This window comes from Trichosurus vulpecula, chromosome 1, assembly GCF_011100635.1.
Source record: "Trichosurus vulpecula isolate mTriVul1 chromosome 1, mTriVul1.pri, whole genome shotgun sequence".
NCBI classification, from domain to species: domain Eukaryota; kingdom Metazoa; phylum Chordata; class Mammalia; order Diprotodontia; family Phalangeridae; genus Trichosurus; species Trichosurus vulpecula.
This window is the reverse complement of record NC_050573.1, coordinates 180,974,453-180,998,276: the sequence shown is the minus strand read 5'-3', so window position 1 is coordinate 180,998,276 and position 23,824 is coordinate 180,974,453. Positions and strand designations below refer to the sequence as shown.

General features: G+C 40.6%; 2 protein-coding genes across 2 annotated transcripts in view; one reads left to right on the top strand and one right to left on the bottom strand.

Moving 5' to 3' along the window:
* Positions 1-12,359, top strand: part of RANBP9 (RAN binding protein 9) — an 85,795-nt gene extending 73,436 nt beyond the window's left edge. Inside the window, exons 13-14 of the mRNA XM_036753663.1 lie at positions 8,117-8,228; positions 10,849-12,359. Of these exons, the coding sequence (XP_036609558.1) occupies positions 8,117-8,228; positions 10,849-10,979 (243 nt within the window). The 3' untranslated portion in view covers positions 10,980-12,359. The remainder of the gene's footprint in view (positions 1-8,116; positions 8,229-10,848) is intronic.
* A 908-nt stretch (positions 12,360-13,267) lies between these two features.
* On the bottom strand, positions 13,268-18,107 carry NOL7 (nucleolar protein 7). The gene is made up of 8 exons (XM_036753671.1): positions 17,797-18,107; positions 17,595-17,655; positions 16,429-16,487; positions 15,418-15,449; positions 14,814-14,865; positions 14,160-14,281; positions 13,991-14,068; positions 13,268-13,407 (listed from the first exon to the last, which is right to left on the bottom strand). The coding sequence occupies exons 1-8, from the start codon at positions 18,063-18,065 to the stop codon at positions 13,319-13,321; spliced, it is 762 nt and encodes a 253-aa protein (XP_036609566.1). The 5' UTR covers positions 18,066-18,107; the 3' UTR covers positions 13,268-13,318.
* Positions 18,108-23,824: the final 5,717 nt, after the last annotated feature.

The window sequence follows — 23,824 nt, the reverse complement described above, 5'->3', positions numbered from 1 at the left end:
ATTAGACTATATAGCTAAGTGGATTTGGAACCAGTTGAATGACTAGACTCAGAGAGTAGTCAGTGATGCCTCAGTGTCAACCTGAGGGGAAAACTCTTTGCTGTTTAGCGTTTTTATCAATGTCTTGAATAAAGTGTTTTTGATAAAGCTGTGATAACTTTTAGTGATGCTACTTCCCCTGCTAAGTGCTCACACGAGACGTCCTTCATACGTGCTACAGTTTTGTCAGGAACAGAAGTCCGTGCTCACTGACTACAGTTTGCAGAATCTAACATCCCTTTTTTGGAAAAGTAATACAATATTCTCCAATTCTGTCATTTCTCCTGTTTGATGGACGTCAGCCACCACATCTGCTAGCCTTTTCAGTACTTTAGGATGTGAAATGTCGTCTTACCAAATCTTTACTCACCTTGGGTTTCTACTTCATGCTAACCATTTTTCTTGTCTGCTTCTCAGGCTCAAGATCATTTTCCTTAGGAAAGAAAACAAAAATAAAATGAGTCCTTTAGCTTTCAGACTGTTACTCATTATCAAGTATTTTTAATTAAGTTTTCCTTCTTTCCTCTGTGTAGTTTGAAAAACTCGTTGTCTTGTCCTTAGCATTCGTTGCCAGCCTCGTCTTTGGCACTTTAGTGTTACACAATACTAGCAGTACCATGCTCTTCATTGGCATTCATTCTCTGTTATCTTCCCTTTTCCCCCATCTTCTATATATGCCTTTGTGTAAAAAAAAAAAATGAAAAATCTGTTTCCTTATCATTGTTTCCTGTACATCCACATTGGTTATTTCAACAAACTCACTTTTTCTCTAACTCGTTGCACTCATTCTGCTCTTATCTTCAGAATTTCAGTCTTGAGTGTTTCCCATACTCCTTGAGCAAACTTTCCTTTCAAAATACTTGGCCACTGGATCCTCTGAACCTCTTGCAATCTCTTTTCCCCTAATTTAGATTGCTTTTCATACTACTCACTTTCTTGTCTTGTACTATCATGGATTATAATAGAAATAATTAGTTGCTTTCTAGGTTACTGTTGTTTCTACCTTAGCAACCTGTTCCCCTTACTGATTCTTCCCCCCCCCTTTTTTTTTAAAGAATTAAATTTTCATAAATTCTTTGCCCTGCAACCTCTAGTTGAATGTAACTCCTCTAAGGCAAAGGATTATTTTGTCTTCGTATCTCTGGTACAGAGCACAATACCTCTTTTTACATAGTTGGTTCCTTAAATAAGTGTAAATTGAATTGAATTATTAAGGAAAGTCACATCAGTTGCTCCACTTTTGGCAGGGAGAATATATCCACAGATGTCTAAATAGTTGAAATCTCACATTTTTGAAACTTATTTCTGTGCCAGGTTTCTGATGTTTTCTAAATTCTTCATTTAATTCCTCCCCTGGTTCCAGTGGTCTATAGTTTATGTCTACAGTAGCATTATTTTCTTTCTACTCTGGGTAGACACATCTAAATGTTCTTTACTACGTCATTTCCTTGGATTTCCTCACGACTTTTTTTTTAAATGTGCAATGACTCGCTTGTCCTATCCTTCCTTTTAACTCTTTAGTTCCATTCCAGTGCCACATTTTAGCTATGAATGCCATCCCACCTAATCTTAGTGATATATATGGTGTTAGATTTGCATCCTAGAATTAAGATATTGTCTATATTTGTATGTAGATATCTGATGCTACAGGTTTTGTTCTCTTCTTAGCTGTTGTTTCAAGATGTCAGTTCTTTTTGCTAATCTTTCTCCTATGTCATACCTGCTCCTCTGTGGTACCAGGCTTGTTAAATTTACATAGGCAGTTTTCTCCTTCCCTTTCCCCTCTCAATTTATAGTCCTCTCAGGTTCTCGTAAGGCCAAAGTGATAAATGTTTTTACTAGACCTTTTTAGGTATAGTTCTTCCTTTGTCATTTCTTGCCAAGAGTCTTATTGCTCCTGAATTCTAAGCCATGTTACAGAAATCCGGATCACTTTCTCAAACTTTGCTTCTTGGCCAGCAGTTCACTTTGAGTTTATAGGATCTTGGATCTAAGCCTGAAAGGTAGATGGTAAGTCATTCGCCCTTATCTTTTACCTAAGGAAATTGGGGCTCAGGGAAGGTAAGTGACTTGCTTCCGTGGTCAGACAAGAGAGCAGGACTTCGAACCTTCACATGGAGAGGCAGCCTGGCCTGGTGGAGGGAGGCAGGGAGACCCCAACTCATACTGTATTTCAAATACTTAGGCAGCTCAGGTTCACATTCTATAAAATAGGGATAATACTGTCTAATACCGTATAGGTTGTTGTGGGGCTAAAATGAAATAATAGGTATAAAGTGCTTTATGTGTTTAATGTTAAGTTATTTTAGTCGTGCCTGACTCTTCATGAGCCCATTTAGGGTTTTCTTGGCGAAGATACTGGAGTGGTTTGCCATTTCCTTTTCCAGTTCATTTCACAGGTAAGGAAACTGAGGCAAACAGGATTAAGTGGCTTGCCCGAGGTCACACAGCTAGTAAGTATCTTGAGTCCAGATTTGAACTCAGGAAGATAAGTTTTTCTGACTTCAGGCCTGACACTATCTGCTGTGTCACCGAACTGCCATGCTTAATAGTCTTTCAATAAGCATGTTGTTCGACAACAACAATTGCTTGGTTCCTTCTCCAGCTCATTTTACAGGTGAGGAAACTGAGGCAAACAGGTTAAGTGACTTGCACAGCTCACACAGCCAAGCTAGTAAGTGTGTGGAGGCCATATTTGGACTCATGAAGATGAGTATTTTATAGCAATAGATAAATATTTGGGGGCAAAGGTGTTATTCTTCTTTATCTCTTTTCTATTTCTCCACCACCCCTTCTTCCTCCAGACTAATACTAACCATTTTCCAGGGACTTTGCTTGAAACCACTCTTGTCTGTTAGACTTCAATATGAGCGGTCATGATTATGGATTCTTTTTCTGAATTGGTGATTTCCTTCCTTTCTTCCATTTCCTTTGGCATATTACATACTTAAACCTTAGTTTCTTTGTCTAAAAAATGTAATTCCTTTTATTTTAATCTGTAAGAAAATTACAACTGATGAATCAAGTCTTTAGGAAATGGTTGTGAATTTTCTTTACTGTTGATATTGAATTGGGACCTAATTGTTGCTAATTGTTTAATATGATACTTTTACCATGAAAAACTTTGACTTTGGGGAATAAACGCATAACCCTGTGCTATACCCAATTGGATACCCAAAGCATTTTCCAAGTAGTATTAGAAGATTTGATTATAAGCCTTACTATCTTATCAATTAGATATTTATTGAGCACTTAGTATGTGTAAAGCATAGTGCTACATGCTTTGAGGATAGGAAAAAAAAATTAGACAAGATCCTTTTTTTTTTTTTTAAAGGAGCTTCTTATTGGTGGAAAGAAAGAACACAGCAATTAAAGAGAAATAGCAGTACAGAAAAGCTTGGCAATTTGAGTATTGTGGGAAACTGATGTGGTTCACCATGAACAAGTCTTGTGCTTATCTTTTTTTTTTTTTTTTGACCCAATTACTGGAAAGCTAGATTAGGAACATGTCATAAACCGTACTTGTCTCTAGATTGTAGCAAGACCTTTGACAGACTTGCTCACAATGTAGATGTTGATAAGGGTCTACAACTTAAAGGTGGGGAGTTACATGACAGGTGATTCTCTGAGAGATAAAGGTTCTTCCAAAGCCAAGGAAAGAAAAGACTGTTCTTTCCATCATTCATTTTAAACTTGGTTTACTGAGGGTTGGGGAGGGTCAAGAGAGGGTTACATAGGGTTACTATTTGGATCAGGATTCCTCTGGATAGAGGGGGAGGAATATTATAGATTACTTGAACATAATACATCTTGGAGATTCTTCTAGTTCTTCCCTAGTAATCTGTGATTCCACAAATCTCAGATTTCTGAGTTAGGGGCCTTTGTGCCTGCCTGTGTTGTTGGCATTTTCATTTAAAACTAAACATTGAACTTTTTATCCATTTAGGTTGATGTCAATTAGTTGGAACCAGATAGAATTTTTGAAGGTCCTATCCATATTTGTAACTGAGAAAATGTATAACCTAGGAGATTATAAAATAGGTAATTTTGATTAAGTAAAATTTAAAGGCTGTTCACTGAAGAAAGCAGTATAGCCAGAGCAAGAGTTGAGATCAGAAGACTCAGTTCAAATACTGTCTCTGTCACAGAGGCAGCACAGTGGAATGCTGGGCCTGAAGTAAACAGGAACTGTGGAACACCTGAGTTCTAATGTGGACTCAGGTATTTAGTAGTTGTATGACCTTGGGCAAGTCATTTAACCTCTGTTTTCTTTGGTTTCCTCAACTGTAAGATGGGGATGATACTTTGAAGGATCGTTGTGAGGTTCAAATAAGATGTTTGTAAAAAACACTTGGCACAGTGCATGGCACATATCAATTGGCTTATTCCCTTCCCTCCCCATTAACTACCTGTGTAACCACTTAAACTCTCTGGGCCTCAGTTTCGTCAAATGTAAAATGAGGAATTGGACTTCATCTTCAAGGTTTTTTCCACCTCTAGATCTATGACTGCTGTGTCACCCTATGAAATACTGATGCAATGGATAACACACTTGGGTTAGTCAGGAACATGGTTCAGATTCTTCCTCAGTTTCCTCAAGGGGTTGACCTTGGTTTTAAAGGACCTTTTCTAGCTCTTTTAGAAATAGTTCAGAGGAGGTAGAGTTCAGTGTGCCCTGGTTTGGTCGGGAAGTTTCGTAGAAATGGTTAGATCTAGGCTAGGAGCAGAAGACAGAATTAGCATTGAGGGAAATTTGTGGCTTGTTGGGTTAAAACGTACCCTAGTAACTTTGGTATTTAGGTTAGGATAGATAAAGGTATTTCAGGTTAATTCAGACAACAATATGAGCCAAGGCATAGAATTAGAAATAAATATTTTGTATTTGGGAGACAGTTTGTAGTATTCCTTGTTTGGAGTAAAAGATTGTGTGGAATAGGGCTCAGATTTGTAGACCGAGACTGATTGAGGTCTTTGAACGTAGGAAGCTGCTACAAATGTGAGAGCAAAGGAGTGACAGAATGGTAGCAGTCCTAGAGAAAAAATCGGTCGACACCAGTATAAAGCATAAATTGGATCACTGAGATAGTAGACAGTTTATCAGGCAGGATGTTGCATTAGTGCAAGCATGAGGCAGTGAGCAACTATATAGTATGGGAGTGACAGTAAGGGGTTAGATTCAAACTAAGGGTTGATGGGATTTAGTGACTGTATATAAAGGGTTTATAGAGGGATGAACCAGAGAGTGGTGTGATATTGTGATGTAATGGAAAGAGTTCTGGATTTGCAGTCAGAGGAATTTTGAGTTGTTTGAACTTTGGCTTTAACCCCCATGGACCTCAGTTATTTCTGAGGTGTCACCTCTTCAATTTTGTGATCCTGGAGCTCCCAAGGTTTGGCAGCAAATAAGTTGGGAGGGGAGCAGGGAAGATGATAGTGAGCTTTGTGAGATGGCAATCCATTGATAGTCTTTTGGAATATTCAACCAGTAAATTTGTACTTTAAGGTAGATTATTCAGACTAAACTGCCAGATTTCAAAATAAAAGGGTCACATAAACATGAATTCATGAAAGACTTGATTTTTTTTTCTTTTTTTTTTACCAGAATGGAAACTTAATTCCATATTTATGAACAGCAAGGTCAGAATTAGTGTTCCCACATAATTTATAAAACCATACAGTCCAACTCCCTCATTTTACAGATGCAAAAATGAGACCCAGAGAGGTGAACTGATTTTTTGAAGGTTTTGCTAAATAACCTCAGAAGTTGGCAGGTTTACATATGTGGTGGTACTAGGATCCTAAGAGCATACAGTTAGTGATAGCTTTAGAATTGAAAGCTTAATTCAGGACTTTATGACTCCTTGTTCTACTACGCCTAAGAAAAATCATCAAGGCTTGATATTGTATCAGTATTATTTTCTTTTTTAAACTTCACTTTCCCTTCCCAGTGGCTCCTATACTCCTTTCACCACTCAGCATTCCCATGTAATAAAGAAGTGCTCTGCAAAATAAATCTACACATTAACTGTATCTAACGATGTAGGCCTTTTTGTGTTTTTATAGTATTCTCTGCTGAGAGGTAAGAGGCCTGCGTCACTGTCAGCCCTCTGAAGTCACGATTGGTCACGGCGTGATGAGCTTTCTGATAGTCCTGATGTTTTACAGTGTTGTTTTTCTTTGCATTATTGTTTTTATTGTGTGAATTATTCTGGTTCTGCTTGCTTTGTTATGCATCAGCTTAAGTTTTATGTTTCCCTGGATTTTTCACATTTGTCATTTCTTATAGCTCAGTAACCCATTATACTTATGTACCACAATTTGTTCCCAGTTGATGGACACTGTCCCCCACTCTTTCTTGCTTTTTTTCCCTGCAATAAACACTACGGTAAATATTTTTGTGTGTGAGACCTTTCCCCTCTGTGACTTCTTGGGATGCGTGATAGTTTGTAGGATCAATGATTCAAAGGTATAAACTGTTGCTCTGGTATAATTAGAGATTGTTTTCCAGAATAATTGAAGCCCTGATAGTGTGTTATTATGCCGGTCTTCCCATAGTCACTCCAGCGTATACCGTTCTGGTATGTTGTTATTTTTCCCAGTTTAGGTATGAAGTGATACAAAGTTGTTGATGTGGTCGTTTATAATTTGCTTTTCTTCTTTTGAAAAATCCCTGTTCCTATTTTTTGAGTATTTATTTGTTGGAAATATAGTGTTTCTTACGTATTTATATCAATTTCCTATCTATTTTAGCTATCAGAAACATTCAGTAAACATTTATTAAGCACCTGCTATGTGCCAGGCATTGTGCCAAGCGCTGGGGATACAAAGAGAGGCAAAAGACAGCCCCTGCCTTCAAGGAGCTTACAGTCTAATGATTTTTCCCTTCACTCTCTGCTTTGATTTTGTTTTTGCAAAGTGTTTTAATTTTTTTGTGATCTAATTGTATATTTGGTAAATACTTTTTCTCTTATCCATCGACGTGCCAAGAACCTCCTTCCTTTCTTGTCTTTTTTCTTTTTTATGATACAGCCATTTGTATTTAGGTTGATTACCCATTCAGAACCTATTTTGCTGTGAGATGTAAGGTGGCCTAAACCCAGTTGCTACCAACCTAATTTTCAGTTTTCCCAGCTTGTTCTTTCTGATTTACAGTTTTTTCTCTGGTACTTTGTGCTTGGGAGTTTTATTTAACACCAAGACGCTGTGTTTCTAGGTCTCATTTACAAACTAGCCTGTTCCATTGATCAGGTTTCTGTTTTCAACCACAAGTTAAAATACAGCTCAAGATCTGGTAATGCGCACCCCCTTTACCTCTTACTCCCCCTCCCCCGCCCCCCCAGTATTTCCCTGGGCGTTTCTGATCTTTTGTTCTTCAGGTTGGATTTTGTTACTAAAACGTCTAGTTCAGTGAAATAGCCCCTTGATGACTTGCTTTGGCTCTGCGTCTGTAAGTTAGTTTAGTATTGCTCCAGTGCTCTGTGACTTGCAGCATAGTGCAGTTTTTTGCAAAGTGCCCCTTTGAAGAAGGGCGAAATTGGGGAAGAGGAAGAAAGCTACAAGGAAACACAGTTTAACTTCACCCCAGAATCCCAAGGGTTCTATCCAACCCCCTCTCCCCTCCCCCCTCCCCCGAAAAGGATGATACTCTCTACTTCCTGTTTGTCAACATCCTGTTTACCATTTAAAACCCAGGCGAAGTCTCACCTGCTTCACGAAGCCCCCTAGTTCAAAGTGATTTCTTTGAATTTTTAATCCTGTTTATTATCACTGCTTATTTGATAGTAAATTGTTATGCCGTTTCTTCTCTTATAATTTAATTTTTCATGTGTTTGTCATTCTACTAATTAGCAGGTAAGCTCATTTTTGCTTCCCCAACAGCGTGGTGCAGAATTTCAAAAATTGCCTTCTGGGTAACTGGGAATACCAGAGAGAGAGAAAGAGAGAGGTTGGAGTGATAGCTCAAATTAAGTGAATTATCTTGGTATATTCTTACAGTCAGGTTTTCCCTGGTTCTCAGTTTGGAACTGATAGTATACAGTAGCCAGATCATATGAGCTCATTACTATTTTCTCAACAGGATGCATTCAGCTTGCTTGCTTATTCAGATCCCTGGAGCAGTCCAGTGGGAAACCAACTTGATCCAATACAAAGAGAACCTGTGTGCTCAGCTCTGAACAGTGCAATACTAGGTAAGTACAATTAAAAAGCAGGATGTAATTGATTCCCTTGAATTTCTGTGCAGAGGATGCTAGCATTTTAGGACTGGTAAAGCAGCTGGGGGCCAGCTAGGTGGTACAGTGGATAGAGTGCTGGACCTGGAGTCAAGAAGATCCATCTGCCTGAGTTCAGATTTGATCTCAGATACTTACTAGCTATGTGATCCTGGGCAAGTTGCTTAACCTTGTTTACCTCAGTTTCCTTATCTGTAAAATGAGTTGGAGAAGGAAATGGCAACCTGCTCCAGTATCTCTGCCAAGAAAACCCCAAATGGGGTCACGAAGAATTAGACATGACTAAATAAGGACCCCCCCCCCCCAAAAAAAAATAATTGGGAGCATCTAACACTATTAGAAAATTACTTGTGTTAACTTTTTAGTCTTTGAATTTGCCCTTCAGTCATACTTAAATCTAAGCCCTAGACTAGATGAAATCAAGAGCAAAATAAGAAATTTTTAATTTTTTAAAGTAGTGTACTACACTATGCCTCTTTGTGTACTTCATCTCCTTTGTTAAAAGTGACTCATAAAGAATTTAAGTACTTACTGTGTACCAAGCAGGTGAGATTCAAAGGAAGCAGGGAGACTCACAGAGTTCAGACCACTGTGTACATGTAAGCGCACTCCTGGCTCTGGCATGCTCTTTCTGGGAATCTCAAAGGGAAGTTAGTAGCAGTGGGGGCAGGGAAGAGTAGGGGTTCAGCAACTGAGAAGAGCCTCTTTTTCCCAGTAGGTGGAATTTGAGATGAGTCTTTAGAGGGAGCCCAGGAAATCAGGAGGTAGAGCCTTCCAGGTATGGGGGATAGCCTGCGAAAAGGCATGGAAGTAGGAAATAGCATTGCATTCAAGTAATAGAAAGAAGGCTGGTGTTGCCGGATTGTAGAGTATGTGGAAGGGAATATTGTGTTAAGAAGACTGAAAAACTAGGAAGGGCCCAGAATGTGAAGGGCTTTAAAAAACCAACCAGAAGGTTTTATATTTGATTGGGGGAGGGGGAGTTGTGGGGTGATGTTAGTGGGGAGGTGGTAGTGATATGGTCACACCTATGCTTTAGGAAGATCATTCTGACAGCTGAGTAGAGGATGGACTAGGATGGAAAGACCAACCAGAAAGTTACTGTGATAATCTGGGCATGAGGTGTGACAAGGGTCTATACCAGTCATGACTGTGAATGGAGAGAGAATGTGATGGGAGAAGTAACAGATTTAGCAACAGACTGGAAATGTAGGGTGAGTGCAAATAGTGGATGGCATTGAGGGCGTAAGCTTGGCTGACTTGGGAGGAATATTAGTGCTCTCGTTTGTAATAGGATCGGTTTTGTAATGAATGCAGTGGAGCAGGTGGAGTGAGCACTGCTTTGGACTTGATGGATTGGAGATGTTTAGTCTAGAAGTCAGTCTTTCTTGATCCTCACAATAACCCTGGGAGGTAGGTGCTAGTACTGCCCCCATTTTAGTGATGACAAACGGGTTAAGTGACTTGTCCCAGGGTCAAAAGTAAGTATCTGAGGCCAGATTTGAACCCTCTTCCTGACATCAGGCCTGCTGTACCACCTGGCTCTCTGGCTCTGTCGTTTCAGTGGAGATGATAATTGAACCAATGGGAGCTAATGAGATCACGTAAGATTGTACAGAAGAGGGCCAGTTACGGACCCACACTGGCCACATCCAAATGTCCCATTTTGTATCTCAAATCTGTTATAGCTCTGTCAGGGGCTGGGTAGCATGCTTTATCATCAGTCCTACAGAATCATGGCTGGTCATTGCATTGATCAGCCTGAACAACTGTTTTTAGGTCTTCTCAGCTGGTTTTGTCAGATGAAGCAGAGATGGAAGAAGAAACACCAAAAATTTACCCCATTTTGACATGTAACTATTGTGTTTGAGCTTGGTTAGAAAGGAGAGCACCAATTAAAAAAAAGAGTCCTGATTAGTCAAGCTCAGTTAAGTGGAAGAAAAAGAAACTTCCTAGAAATTCCTACTTTACAAGGAAGAAGGAAGATGTTAAGTTCAGAGCATACTTGTAGAAGTCTTTAGTTCAGCCGAAAGGGAAGCTAAAACTTTTGAGGATCTAATTGAGCTTCTCAAGGAGGCTTTTCTTCAAGGATAATATCCCCAACAAATTATGTTCTTCTCAGATGCCAGATTGGAATAGGCCTGCTCAGCCATTACACATTCTGATCGAATTGGTAATATGTACCTACAATGACTAATGGGTTAAAATTGCCTTGTTATTCAAAGTTAACTGTGTAGTTAAGGGTATTCTCATTTGTGGACAGTTTGTGTTGTTAATACAAAGGTTGCAGTCCTGACTACACAGCCATAAGCTTTAACCCTTCCAGTCAAACCAGCCTACTTGCTGTTATTCATATCCAGCTCTATCTCTGATACAAACTCTTTGCCTTTACTTGGGCTGTCTCCTGTGCCTGAACTGCTCCCTCTCACTATTCCCAGTGCCTAGCACAATTGCTGTGCCCTGCTTTATGCTCAATAAATGCTTTTCCATAAGGTATTTCTTGGTTAAACATACATGTCCTTTAAATAAAAGTTCCTAGTTGCTGTTTTTCATTATGGAATTTTCTTTTCCCCTTCAGAGACTCACAATCTGCCAAAGCAACCTCCACTTGCCCTAGCAATGGGACAAGCCACACAATGTCTAGGACTGATGGCCCGATCAGGAATTGGATCCTGTGCATTTGCCACAGTGGAAGACTATCTTCATTAGCTATGCATTTAAGAGCTCAGACTTATATTGTGGCATATAGTCAACATGGAAATAGACCAGCTCTGCCGATTTGAAATTTAGATTTTTTAAAATTATGTACTGGGGACAGGTCTTTGTCGCTTTACATTGCTTCCTAGTTTACAGCATGATGCAAATGATTTTCTAACTTAGTGTTAGGAGAAATTATTTTCCATCTTTAACCTCTTAGTTGTCTAAGAGTTAAAATATTGCTGAATTTCAGATACTCAAATTTGATCATTAAAAATCCTCTAAAACAATTATCTAAAAAACCAAACCCAAAATCCTGCTTCTTTGGGTTGGGGGGGTGGGGAGGCGGGGGAAGGAACTATAGAACAAGTTGTGTTTGTGTTAGCATGTGGGTGATGTAAACTTCAAATTGGGAGACTTTCCAGCCCCCTCCTGCTCCCATTATTAGCGATCAATCATTGTAATTTGCAAAGTGCATAAACACCTGACAGTTTGGATTTATAGTGTTGATGGAAGAAATCATTTTTAATGTGTACTGTAAAACTTGAAATACTCAGGAGCTGAGTGAATATGTTTGTTGCTACTTACAATCCCAACCTGTTAGTCCCAGTAGTTTTGTTTTAACATGGTCTTTTTCAACTTTGTTTCCTGTTTAACTGCAGACAACTTCTGTTGTAGACTCACAAGCTTAACTGTTGTATTATAACAGTATTACATGTCAACAGTGTGGTTATGACCTTTATTTATATAAAAAACCAAATATTTAGTCAATTTACAGTGTCTTAATTTAATCTTTGTACACCTTCCATTTTTAAGTGCTTAAATGAGTACTATATTGCAATAAAAATGTAGTGATATAATTAACCAGCCATTAAAAATTTACTTCTACAGATATTAAGAGTTGTATGAATTTTAAATTATAAAACTAAAATTGGGTGCAAAGTAAAACTAAATTAAAATACTAATGCTGCTTAGTTTGGCCATGACTATTGGAGCAGTATAAATTTGGGAGTGCTGGTTCAGTCTAGTAGCTTGTTTCACAGTAGGTTCAGTACCTAAGGCTTGAAGGGGAAAAAGAAACAAGTCAGTGGTATGGAGGAAGGGGAAATTCATTCTTCAGGAGGATGGGTTGTACCAAAGAACAAGTATCCATCTAAGTCTGTATTTATTTGGCATTACGGAAGTTAGACCAAGAACATGTTTGTTAGTATTGGTTGTTTCTTCCAGTTGCTTTGAAAGAAATGAAAGCTTTGCTTATAAGCTGTTGAGTCCTTTAGACTATGGTGAATGAAGACATCTTACTCTTTACCCATTTTAGATCAGTTCTGTTACACTAATTAATGGCAAGGTACAAACTAGACCTGTTTTTAATAAAATTTGGTACATACCTAAGGCATTTTTCCTTCAGTCTTTTTGGAAATGAATGTTATTGTTACTCATCATTGTTTTTAGTTAAGTAGTTGTAAGTAGGCTTTTACATGTGGGGAGTTCAAAATGTTAGCAGATATCCTTAAAAACCCTTTCGCTGCTCTGCTTGTTAGGGTTTTTTTCCCTTCCTAAAATTGCTTCTTTATATTATAGAGAGGCTGTGAAGGAAAACCTTTGGGGATTTAATTGATATATACTTTTTAAGTTCTAGGGACAGTGTGGCATAGTGGAAAGAAAGCTGACCTTGAACCCATTTGGGCTATGTGAACTTTGCAGTCACTCAAATTATAAGCTCTAGAGAAATAAGAAAAGTTGCAGAGAATGTGCGAACTTGCATTAGGAGTGAAAGCTTCCCAGTCTTTTGAAGCAGCTAGGTTGCACTAGGGGCATAGCATTGGGCTCGGAGAAACAAAGCCCCGAGTCCAAATTCTGCTTCAGACACTAGCTGTGTGACTGGGCAAGTTATTAACCTCTTTGGGCCTCAGTTTCCTTATTTGTAAAACGAAGCAGTTGGATTTAGTGGCCTCCAAGGGCTCTTCTGCTTGAAAATCTATGATCATATGGGGTCCAAAATTCTTTGAACCACTCATTTCATTTTACAACCCAGGTTTTTTTTATTTTTTGGGGGGTGGTCTGATGTACTGCACAGTAATATTCCCAAGTAGAAGACAATTCCTATTCTGGACCAGAAATGACAATAAACATGGCCAAAGCAATCTGTCCTATACATAAAGGGGCATGGAGCTCAAGTCCTATAACTTCAGAATGACACGGAAGTTCCTAATCCACCGTGTAAGTAGGACCAGTTCTTACTAGCCAAAAAAATCTTGAGTGCATAAATGGTGACAAAGCGTAGAAAAAGAAACAAGTTCTAAAAAACAAAACAGTTTTAATAAATTTTGTGTTATTTTTTTTAATGGAACTTATGTAATACTTGGTCTTCTGGAAGCTAGCTTCTTTTTATGCATCCACTGTTTTTTGAACTTCTTGGCACTTTGTTTTCTCTCTGTTCCTAAAACAAACAAATGTTGAACATTTTACATTAAAGTCATTCTTATGGCATATGCAAATCAAATTTATTTTAAGAACTGGAGCATGAGTAAAAAAAATTTATTATCAACCGTGAACATAAGTATGCATATCATATATGGCAAAAATGATTTAGTTAAAAAGCTTAGAGGCCAATGCCTGCCTATAAATGACTTCAGCTAGTCAAGGTGCAATGTTAATTTCTTAACAGAAATTACAGTGTGTAAACAGTAACATGGTATAGTGGATAGAGCACTAGACTTGAACTCAGAAAAACCTGGATTTGAAGTCCATCTCTGACAATGCTTACTGCCATGTAATACTGCCATGACAATACTTAACTGACATGTCTGAGCTTCAAACAACACCCTAAGATGGGCTGGACCCAATATGGTAAAAACCATAGACCCTGTGTCCACAAAACTATAGTTTGGACCTGTTTTCAAGAGACTGTTTTCTTTTAAAAAAACTCTCTCCCTGTAAAAAAAAAAAGTTATTTAGCCAACCCCTGAAGTTGCCTAGTAATAAGCAGGCAAAAGAAGAAGAAACTAAAATTATTAACTTACCCCAATTATTATTCAGAAACTGGACTGCAGGTTTTTTAACTGGCAATCTCTTGTTGTCAAGGGAAAGAAATTTGTTTACTGAAAGTAAAAAAAAGATAACTTTTACTTTTTGTCCAAGGCATATTTATTAATGTTAATTAGGCAACTAATATATATGAAATCAAGTTACCAGTAGTTCTGTTGCTCCCTCGACCATATAAATACTTCTGTATGAAGCCTTTGGCTGCTTGCTGCCTTAAATCTAGCAGATCTTGGTCCTTTAATCTACAGGCCACGTACCTCTTCTTTACTCTGGTAACCAAAATGAAAAGTTAAAATGAATGAAGCAAAATGAATATTTTAAAAAATCTTTATGATATACTACTAAAGAAAAAAATTGAAAAATTCTTTATCATAATGGATCAATAAACTGGGCATTGTGCTAAATGCTTTTACAATTATCTCATTTGATCCTCACAGATAACCCTGGGAAGGTAAGTGGGATTATTATCAATAAAGGAACTGAGGCAAACAGGTTAAGTGACTTGCCCAGGGTCACACAGCTAGTTTAGTGTCTGAGGTCGATTTGAATTAGGAAAAAAACAAAAACAAACCTGCATCCAATACTTTTAGGTACTTAAAAAATATTTTTGTTGAATGCCTCAAAGTTTTTAAACTTCCACTGAGCTCAAACAACATAATCACTACACAAGAGATCCAAATTTTGGAAGTCTGCGTATATTATATTATCTATACTTTCCTAAAACTGATCTTATTTGGATATTCGCTCCATTAATTGTTCTCCAAATGTATTGTCCAAACCATGTATCCCAGAGCTTATTACCTTGTAGATGTCGTTTTTTCTTTTTTCCCATTGTTCTCACTTTCTGTATTACCTAGGAGGGAAGGAAATAAGCATTTATCACACCTACTATGTGCCAGAAACTGTGCTAAGTATTTAAAAATATTTCATCCTCAATCCTTTGAGGTATAAGTGAAGAAGCTGAGGGAGACAACTTAAGTGACTTGTGCAGCTAATTAAGTGTCATAGGCTGAATTTGAACTCGGGTCTTCCTTATGCCTTACTCTAGACCCAATGCTTTTTCATACTGTGCCACCCAGTTGCTTTACCTACAAAATTTAGCAAACTGGCAACAACTTATATTTCCCATGTGTATGGAAGTCCTTTGGCACCCACATTCTTAATAAGAACATGAGAATTCTAGTGACATAGTTAATTGAATCTAAATTACTATGACCTGGTTAACTGCATGAATTCCCTTTCTCCAGCTAACTACATTAATGATAAAAGAGGCAATAGATTACCTGTTTTGCTATGATCTGCTAATGTCCTCTCTTACCACACTCAAGTACAGATAAAACCTGATTTTTAAACACAACCTCTACATATAGCTTACAAGTGACATAACAATCACAATACTTCATACCTTTTTCCAGTCTTGGTAATGATTTGGTTATTCTAATAAAAACGGAAAAATAATTGATTAGAATGGCTGCTGATATCAGTAAAAATCTTGGTTTCTACAACTAATGAAGGAGAGCGTACAAAATTAGATGTCACAGGATTAGAACCTCAGTTTTGGAAGTCTTTGTGACTCTCCAAGGTCCCCCCAAATTTCTAACTTTTCAGTTTACAAAGCTAAGGGCCTACCATGTGGAAGGCACTAAGCAGGTAAAAACAATCCCCTTGGAGCTTATATTCTACTTCTGGAACATGACACGTACAAAGATAAGTCTACTGAAAGTAATGAGAAAAACAAATACTTGAGGATCAAAAATAGTTTCAATAGGAGTACTTTGAAGAAAGCTAGGAATTCTAATAGGGGATGGTGAAGAAGGAAGGCATTTCCAGGCATGGAGGACCACCTGTGCAAATGCATAGATGCAATGTCCAAGGCGGAGCAAGGAAGCCAGATTAATTAAAATGAACTGTGTGTAAGGCTGGAGGGGGTAGTAAAAGATAGTAGAGGGCTTTATTAGAAGCAAGGTAAATAGGGATGATCTGGTTTTGAGGCTTACCAATTTTCCTAACATACCAATGTTAAAAAAACAAGATGGGTCAGTACACATTAAACCAGCATACAAATCAAGACTCCTCATATTAAGTTAACACAGAATTTCAAATACTTGCAGTATTCATATTAGAAGACATTAAGTAAGATACTCTATCACTCCAATTAGAAAAATAAAGAGGGAAGGTATGACTTACAGGAGTATTTCCTGTTAGTCTGAAAAGAAGTGGAGAGGTACTTTGTCTCCCTAACTCCATTAGATTAAAACGTTTGAAGAGCTTCTTAGTGACAAGTTGTCCTGCATCCCTTAATTACAGAGCTGTAGCACAGAGCAGTACTACAACTGCTGACTCCATTTCAAGAAATGAAATATGAGAAGAACCCAGACATTTTTATAATCGTAAGTCAGCAAAACCCATTTCTTACTTAGTCTGGGGAGCTGCAGTCAACTCCTCTAGAAGAGTGGCAGGAAGCAGTTTTCTTTTCTTGGGAGGAAAAAAAAGGCATTTAAAATTACCACCAAAGGCACTTAGCAAGATGCATTAGTCAGCATGATATAAACAAGAGTGTGAGTTTTGGAATAAAAGGGCCTTAGTTCAGATCCCAATTCTTATTCCTTATGACCTGTGTGCCTGTGAATGGGGATGACACCGAGGTTCGAGGTTTGTACTAGCCTTCACCTACAGTGAATTTTAACTTTCTCTTTTGGACTTGAGTTCTTAAGCGAGCACTCACAAAAATTCTGCCCCCGCCCCCCGCTTGGGTTGGAATTAATGCCTACCTTTTAATGTTCACATTTCTTGAGAAAAAGGATTTTTAGCAACCCTGGGAATTTCGTATCAAAAAAGGCCTGACTTTTGGTCAGTGCGAGGTAAATGATCATGCTTTTTAAAGACTGAGGCGAAGGGAGGGGCCTCCGTTTCATACCTCCTCTCCTTTTAGATATATAGGAGGGTCTATAGAGAAATTAATCACTCCTCCACCAGAGTACACTATTCATGCCCGCTACTTTTCCACGAAGGAAGAACATATTTTACAGGACTCTTACTTGCTAAGAAAGGCTCAAAATTAAGATCAAATTTAGACAGATAACAGGAACTAAAGACGGGGAGGAAAAAGCCTGCCTTCTCACGGATCTCAGCCAAGTCAGTACAGGTAAACAGTACACCGTGCACTGAAATCTACCACATAGGCCAAGGGCACCGCGGAGCTAATTTAAACCCATTCTGCAGAGAGGCGGAGCGGGGTCAACACCGGTGACACTGTCCATCAGGATCCTAGGCTTCTGAGTGTCTTTGAGGTGCCTTCCTGCCTTTGCGGAGCTTCCCAATCTAGTCACAAATCAGGCGGCTGCGACACAAGGTCCAAGAGGAAAGCAAAGTGTGTGTGTGTTGGTGGGGGGGGGGGGGGGTCGAGAAGCGGGAGGGAGGGCGTCCCTGGGGGGAGGAAAGAGGAGAAGAAGGGAAAGAGCCCGATTGCAGGCGAGAATGGTGCATCAAAGGAGGAAGACCTCGGGGGCCGCCGGAGCCGCCCGAGCCCAGGACCGCAGGCGGGGAAAGGGCATCCCCGGGGTCCCGCGCCCGTGCGCTCACCTTCTGCTCCGTGAACAGCTCCTCCCGCCGCTTCCGCTTCTCCTTCAGGAGCGCCTTGTCCCTGCGGAGAAAGGCAGGGCGAGCTGAAGGCGCGCGGGGGGCGTGGGCACGACCGAGGCCCGCAGGAGCTGGGGGCCGCGTACCGCCCACTCCCCTCCTCGGGCCGCGCCATTTGGGGGTGGGGGTGAGGGGGGGGTGTTACCTTCGCAGCGTGTCCCGCAGACGCCGCTCGTCTTCCTTCGCCTCCGCCTGGGCGCTGGCGAACGTCACCTCTTCTGGGGCTTCATCTTCATCTTCATCCTCCTCCTCCTCCTCCAACGTCCCGGCTGCGGGGCCGCCATCGGGGAACTCTAGGTCCGGCTCTTCCTCTTCCGAGTTTTCCTCCTTTGAGTCTTCTTCCTCGTCCCTCCGGTCCAACACCGTCGCGGCCGACAACGTGCTACGACCCCTCCGCGGCCGCAGATTGACCATCTTGCTCTCTACCTCCGGCCCCGTGACCCGGAAGTGGCTCCGAGTAGAGAATCAAGAGGAAGTCACGTGATACGGAGACGTGCAGGGGTTGCTGCTGCCCCCAACAGGTCTGGAGGGCGCGCGCCACGTGGTAAGCGCCCGCCCGGACTTGCGCATGCGCTCCTCTCTGCGAGAGAGGCTGTCTGCAACTTACTTGTCCCTTCCTTCCCCAATCCCCTCCCCACCCCAACTAATTTTTATGATCTTGTTGGTTAATTTGATTCAAGTGCTGTTCAGCCAGGTCAGGAGTCAGCCAACTACGGTGCTGCCTGTTTCTGTACAGCTCTTGAGCTTGGATGAAATTTTAAAATTTTAACGTTTTTCAAAATATAAAAACTGTTCTGTGGTAATTTATGGACCCCTGAGTTAAAGAATACACTAAGAATCCCTCTCCTTTACTCTAGCCCTTTGCTACAACTGTTTCCCTCTGTTAATTATTTCCTATTCATCCTGTATATGTTTGCATGGTATTTGTCTATTGCCTCCTGTAAGATTGTAAGGTCTTTGAGGGCAGGGGCTGTCTTTTGCTTCTTTTTGTATCACCAGTGCTTAGCAGAGGGCCTGGCACATAGTAGGTACTCCATAAATGTTTGTTGATTGATTGGATGCCCCATAGGAACCTCAAATGTGACATAGCACTTATGTTCCAACTAGATGGCACGTGGCTAGAGCGCTGGGCCTGGAATAGGGAAAACCCAAGTTCAAATCTAACTTCCTGTGCCTGCTATCTGTGTGACTCTGGGCAAATCACTTAACCTGTGTGCCTCAATTTCCTCATCTGTAAAATGGGGATAATAATCCCACCTACCTCCCACCTGGCACATAGTAGGCAATATAGAACTGTTAGCCATTATTATTAAATTTCTCTTCTCCTCCCCCATTCAATCCTTCTCCAAATTTCCTTTCCTCTCTCTAGGGCACTACCCCCACCATCCTTCTAGTCATCTAAGTTTCCCACCCTGAATCCTTATCGAATCAATTGCCAAGTGTTTTGTCTTCTACCTCTCCAAGATATCTCTCCCACAGGTCTCCTTCTCTCCCCTCACACAGCTATCATCATAGTGCTGACCTTCATTTCCTCTGACCTGGACCATCACAATACCCCACCCCCCATTAGTATCCCAGCTTCCAGTCTCTTCCCTCTCTAATTTATCCTCCACACAGCTACTGTCAAAATATTTTGGAGACACCCCGTTTCCCAGAGCTAAGGCTCAGCAAGCAGACTGTGCCCTGAGCTTGGCATAACAATGATCCTTTGCACTCTGGAGGATCTCACCCTCTGGCAAAGTGTTTTGCACTAGGTGTTCCTTCCCCTTATTTCCCAGGGACCTGAGATGTAGGGACCTACATCCATCACATCTCTGACATGCTCACAATCCCTGTTCCTTGTACTGAACTCCTGCCCCCATCACAGAACTCTGGCTTTGTACCCCACAGGGTAATCATGACCCCAAACACTTGGGACAATACAGGACTGGTGGGAACAGTAACTCAAGACCTAAAAATGACTATGTTGTCATCCAGCCCAGCATGTCCATAAGCACTGCCTGTACCCAACGGGTTAATGCCTCCTGCACTGGCAACTGTTTTCCTCTCTCTGAAACTAATTAAACAGCTACTTGATTCCTGACACACCTGCCTCTGGCTACTCTGTTGTGGCTCCAGTCATTCCCAGGTTAGAGACCATCCAGTCTGGATTGCATTCAAAGCTCTGTTGACACTACCAAATTAATATTCCTGACGCATGAGAATGTTACCCACCCCCCCACCCACCCTCCAAAAAATAACAGAGTCGTTCTTCATAGGCCTGACAATAAACCAGAAAATTCTCAGACACTGAAAACTATCCCTTCTCACCTACTCTTCCAGACTAATTTCTGCTCCTCCTTCACAGACTTTCTTTATAGCTCTAATTTTTTCTTTTGGAGGGGGAAAGGCAATTGGGGTTAAGCGACTTAAGGCACATTTGAACTCAGGTCCTCCTGACTCCAGGGCCGGTGCTCTATTCACTGCACCACCTAGCTGCCCCTTTCAGGCGCTTTCTTTTCTAATTAGACTAGCTTGAGAGCTGCTCCCCAGACAGCAGTCTGGTCTCCTGCCTCCTTTGTCACAAGTAGTCTCCTATGCATGGATTGACTCTCTCCTTACTATACCTTGTAGGATCCTAGCTCCTCAAAACACATATTGGGTGCCACCTCTATCTGATGTTTTCTTCCCCTCAGTTATTTGTACTCTCTTCCTTTTGAGATTACTTTTATTTTATAATATTTTGAACTTACTTGTTTACATATCTTTTGTTTTTGTCTTTGAAGGCCCAGCAACAGCACCTTTTACATAGAAAGCAATTGATAAATGTTTTACTGAATTTCATGCCTCATTGGTACCCTCTGGTCCTGGGCCCCTTCCTTCTTTTGGGACAGTGGAGAGCTCCTCTCAGGACCTCTCTTTAAGGAGAAAGCCCAAACCAGCCAACTCTAACATTTCCCACCTGGCTGTGCTCCTCTGCCATTCTCCCTTCCTAAGTAACTTTCCCCTCCCCACCTTTGTAGCTTTCTGGTGTGTTGTCTTCTCCCATCAGAATGTAAACTGCTTGAGGGTAGGGACTTTTTCCTTTCTTTGTATCCAAAGCATAGCACATAGTGAGTGCTTACAAAATGTTTATTGGCTGAATTGACTTCAGGGGCTCAGCTCAAAACCCAACCCTTTTGTGTGTAAGGAAGATTTTGTCATCCTTTTTAAGAGTTCAGGTTCCTAGGAGCCAAGACCACGGCAATGTCTAGTTTCCAGGTGTTAGATAATAACTCCCAGAATAGCCCCAAGGATCCTAGACAGTAATTCCTGGAATCGTAGCAATAGACAGTCCTATTGTGACTGCACCATGAGATGTGGGGGTGACATCACTGATATTTACTACACTTGCGCTGAATGACGTATTGCTAAAGTTAACCTCTGAGCTTAATGTGGGCAACATGTCTTCTTTGGCTGTTGCCCTATAAAGCAAGTGGGCACTGGTCAGTGAGTGAACTACGGGGAACCCATAGTGGAATCTGAGTGTGCCTTGACCAGCCCCCATTGAGGCTTGAGGGGATTTAGGGGAGTGAACTCTCTCAGCTGACCCCATCAAGATGTAGGGGTAGTTGCCCCCCCCCACCCCACTTCTTGCTGGCCCCTGCAAGAAGGGTGATTAGGGAATGCTGTAGGAGTTGGTGCTTCCGCCATCAGCAACTCCCTTTGAGAAGACTAGACTAGAATAAAGAAAGATTATTAACCCCTCCAAAGCTGTCTTCCTAGCCTTCCTGTTTGACCGGATCAAGAGTGAACCTATTAGAGGCTGGAGTCCAAAAGCTCCTGTGCCTCCGGTGTGTTATCTGTGAAACACCTTTTTCCCCCAAGGAGCAAATTAAATTAAAATTTAAATGTATTAATTAAACAAAAATATATTTATATATAATATATAACCATATATTATATATCATACTAATTCTATATTCTATATTATATTAATATAATGTTATATGACACATAATATATAATAATATATAAATACATAAAATTAAAATTTAAATCTAGTCTGTGCTAAATCATTTTGTGTAGGTTGGGCTTTTGTCAGAACAAAGCCACATTTTCCGGATAAATTCTTGAACTGCTTTTGAGGAGAAAGATTTTAATATTATTTAATGCAATATTTTGCTAATAGGATATAAAAATATTTACTACTACCCATTGTTAATAGCACACTATCCATACAATGATATACATCTCCGCTCACACAAAAAAATCCTCATTCACTGAAAAACGGATGCCTACGGTCATTCAGGCAGTAATAAAACAAACTATGGGTTCTATGCATACTCTCAAAGGCTCTGACATTGCTACCTATTCCTGAAGCTTCTTTGGTCTTTCAGTTTGTACTGCTAGAATAAACTGACAATGTAGCCTAACTGATATTAGATTTTGTTAATGCTATGTCATATCTCTGACTCGTAGCTGACTTTTCATTCTGCTCTAGAATTCCCACAGGCTCCTTCCTTAACTATGAGGTATTTTGGAAAGTTTCCCCAGCTGCCTGGATCCACTAACCCAGATCGACTGGGTACCTCTAAAAGTACTGAGCTAATTTATGGTTGTGCTAGGAATCCTACCTAGAGCATTTTTAATAAAGCAAAATGTTTTCGTTTGGATTTAAATAATTGGCAAAGGAATAAACATGGGCTTCATACAAAGGATTCAAATCTCCTTTCCAAGTAAATAGTGGGGAGAAAACCCAAGGGACAACAATCCTAGTAAAAATTCATCACCTGGGTGGAGAAGCTTTCCCTTGTAACAGGGCATGCATGGGGACGATCTGGTCTCAATCCCCATTTTATTGACGAGGAAACTGAGTGTGAGGCTAAGTGACTTGTCCAGGGTCACACAGCTAGTAAATGTCTCAGGCAGGATTGGAACTAAGGTCTTCCTGACTTCAAAGCTAGCACTCTATTTACTATTCCACCTAGAGTTTCATCAGTGTAGGGTACCTCCCTGTGAGGGTATCCCTGAGACTAATATGCCAGTTTTCTAGGAGTTACCTTACCTGACAGGTGCACTGGACACAGAGTAAGCGTATTTGTCAAAGGGGCCAATCAGGAGCCTGAAGTGAACCAAAGTCTTGCTTACCCCCAGACACCTTTGCTGGTAATCACTTGCTGAGCTGTGCCCCCAGAACTGGCCCAAACCAGCCTTGTGGTCACTGTTCCTGCAAAACATCCTGCTTCTGTGTCCCACCTGTTCCTGGGAAAGATTGTCCATTCTTTACCCTAACCCCTCCCCTTTATGGTTTTCAAGCATAAACTGCTCCTACTTCTTCTAAGTTGTGGACTCCATTACCTGGCTGCCCACATTCTGGTGTCAGAAGTAAGAGTCATCATGGTGAGGGGCTTCTTTGTGTCCCCCAAAGGGGCCATGCAGGTGCTTTAGTACCAGTCCAGCTTGCCATCTCCCCCTGTGGAGTTTGGTTAAGTGCCCTCAGCTTGAATCCCAAACTCCCATCTTTCTGTTGAGTCCATTTATTAGGAGAAAAACAGGATTGGATATGGATGGACACCAGGGCTGGTAAAGGCCAGGCAGGGATACCATTGATCAACTTCTGAGGCCCAAGGGGCTCAGGAATTTGTGGCCATGGCAGGAGACTGGTGAAGATCCCATGGTTGAGACTGGTAAGTCTCAGGTTTTATAGGTTATTTAGAGTTGGGGACAGATTAAAGGCCTGGTTTTCATTTTAGATAGTCCACATTACTTGGTGAAGAAAAGATTCCAAAATAAATTAAGATCTTGGTCAAGTTCCCATAAGTAACCAAACATCCAAAGATGCTAAAGTCTCCCTCTAAAGGAGACAGCGGCCGGCCATATGTCTCTTACATCATGGGCCTGAAATCTGCAGGTATTTGATGAACTGGCAGAAATTGACTCAAGATTCCTGTGCCTTCTTCCCCTCCACTCCCAATCATTATTGGCCAACCTGGAGTACTTTTGATTGGGATAAAGTAAATTACCTTAAGAATTTTCTTGATGAAGCTACCAAGAAAATTAAGTATCCTGAGTGGGATGCTTTTAGCAAAACGGTTACTCAAACCACCAAATGAGAACCCAAAAGTAACTTAGCTTCTGTTAAACAAACATCAAACAAACTGTGGAGTGAAAAGAAAGTGAGAAACCCAAATTTGTGTCCTCTAAAAGCATCG

Coding starts and splice junctions, on each gene's coding strand:
- NOL7 (XM_036753671.1), bottom strand. CDS start 18,065: ATGGTCAATCTGCGGCCGCGGAGGGGTCGTAGCACGTTGTCGGCCGCG. Junction 14,866..15,417: donor ATTACCAAGACTGGAAAAAG/GTATGAAGTATT, acceptor CTTCCCTCCTAG/GTAATACAGAAAGTGAGAAC. Junction 14,282..14,813: donor GAAAAAACGACATCTACAAG/GTAATAAGCTCT, acceptor TTTGGTTACCAG/AGTAAAGAAGAGGTACGTGG.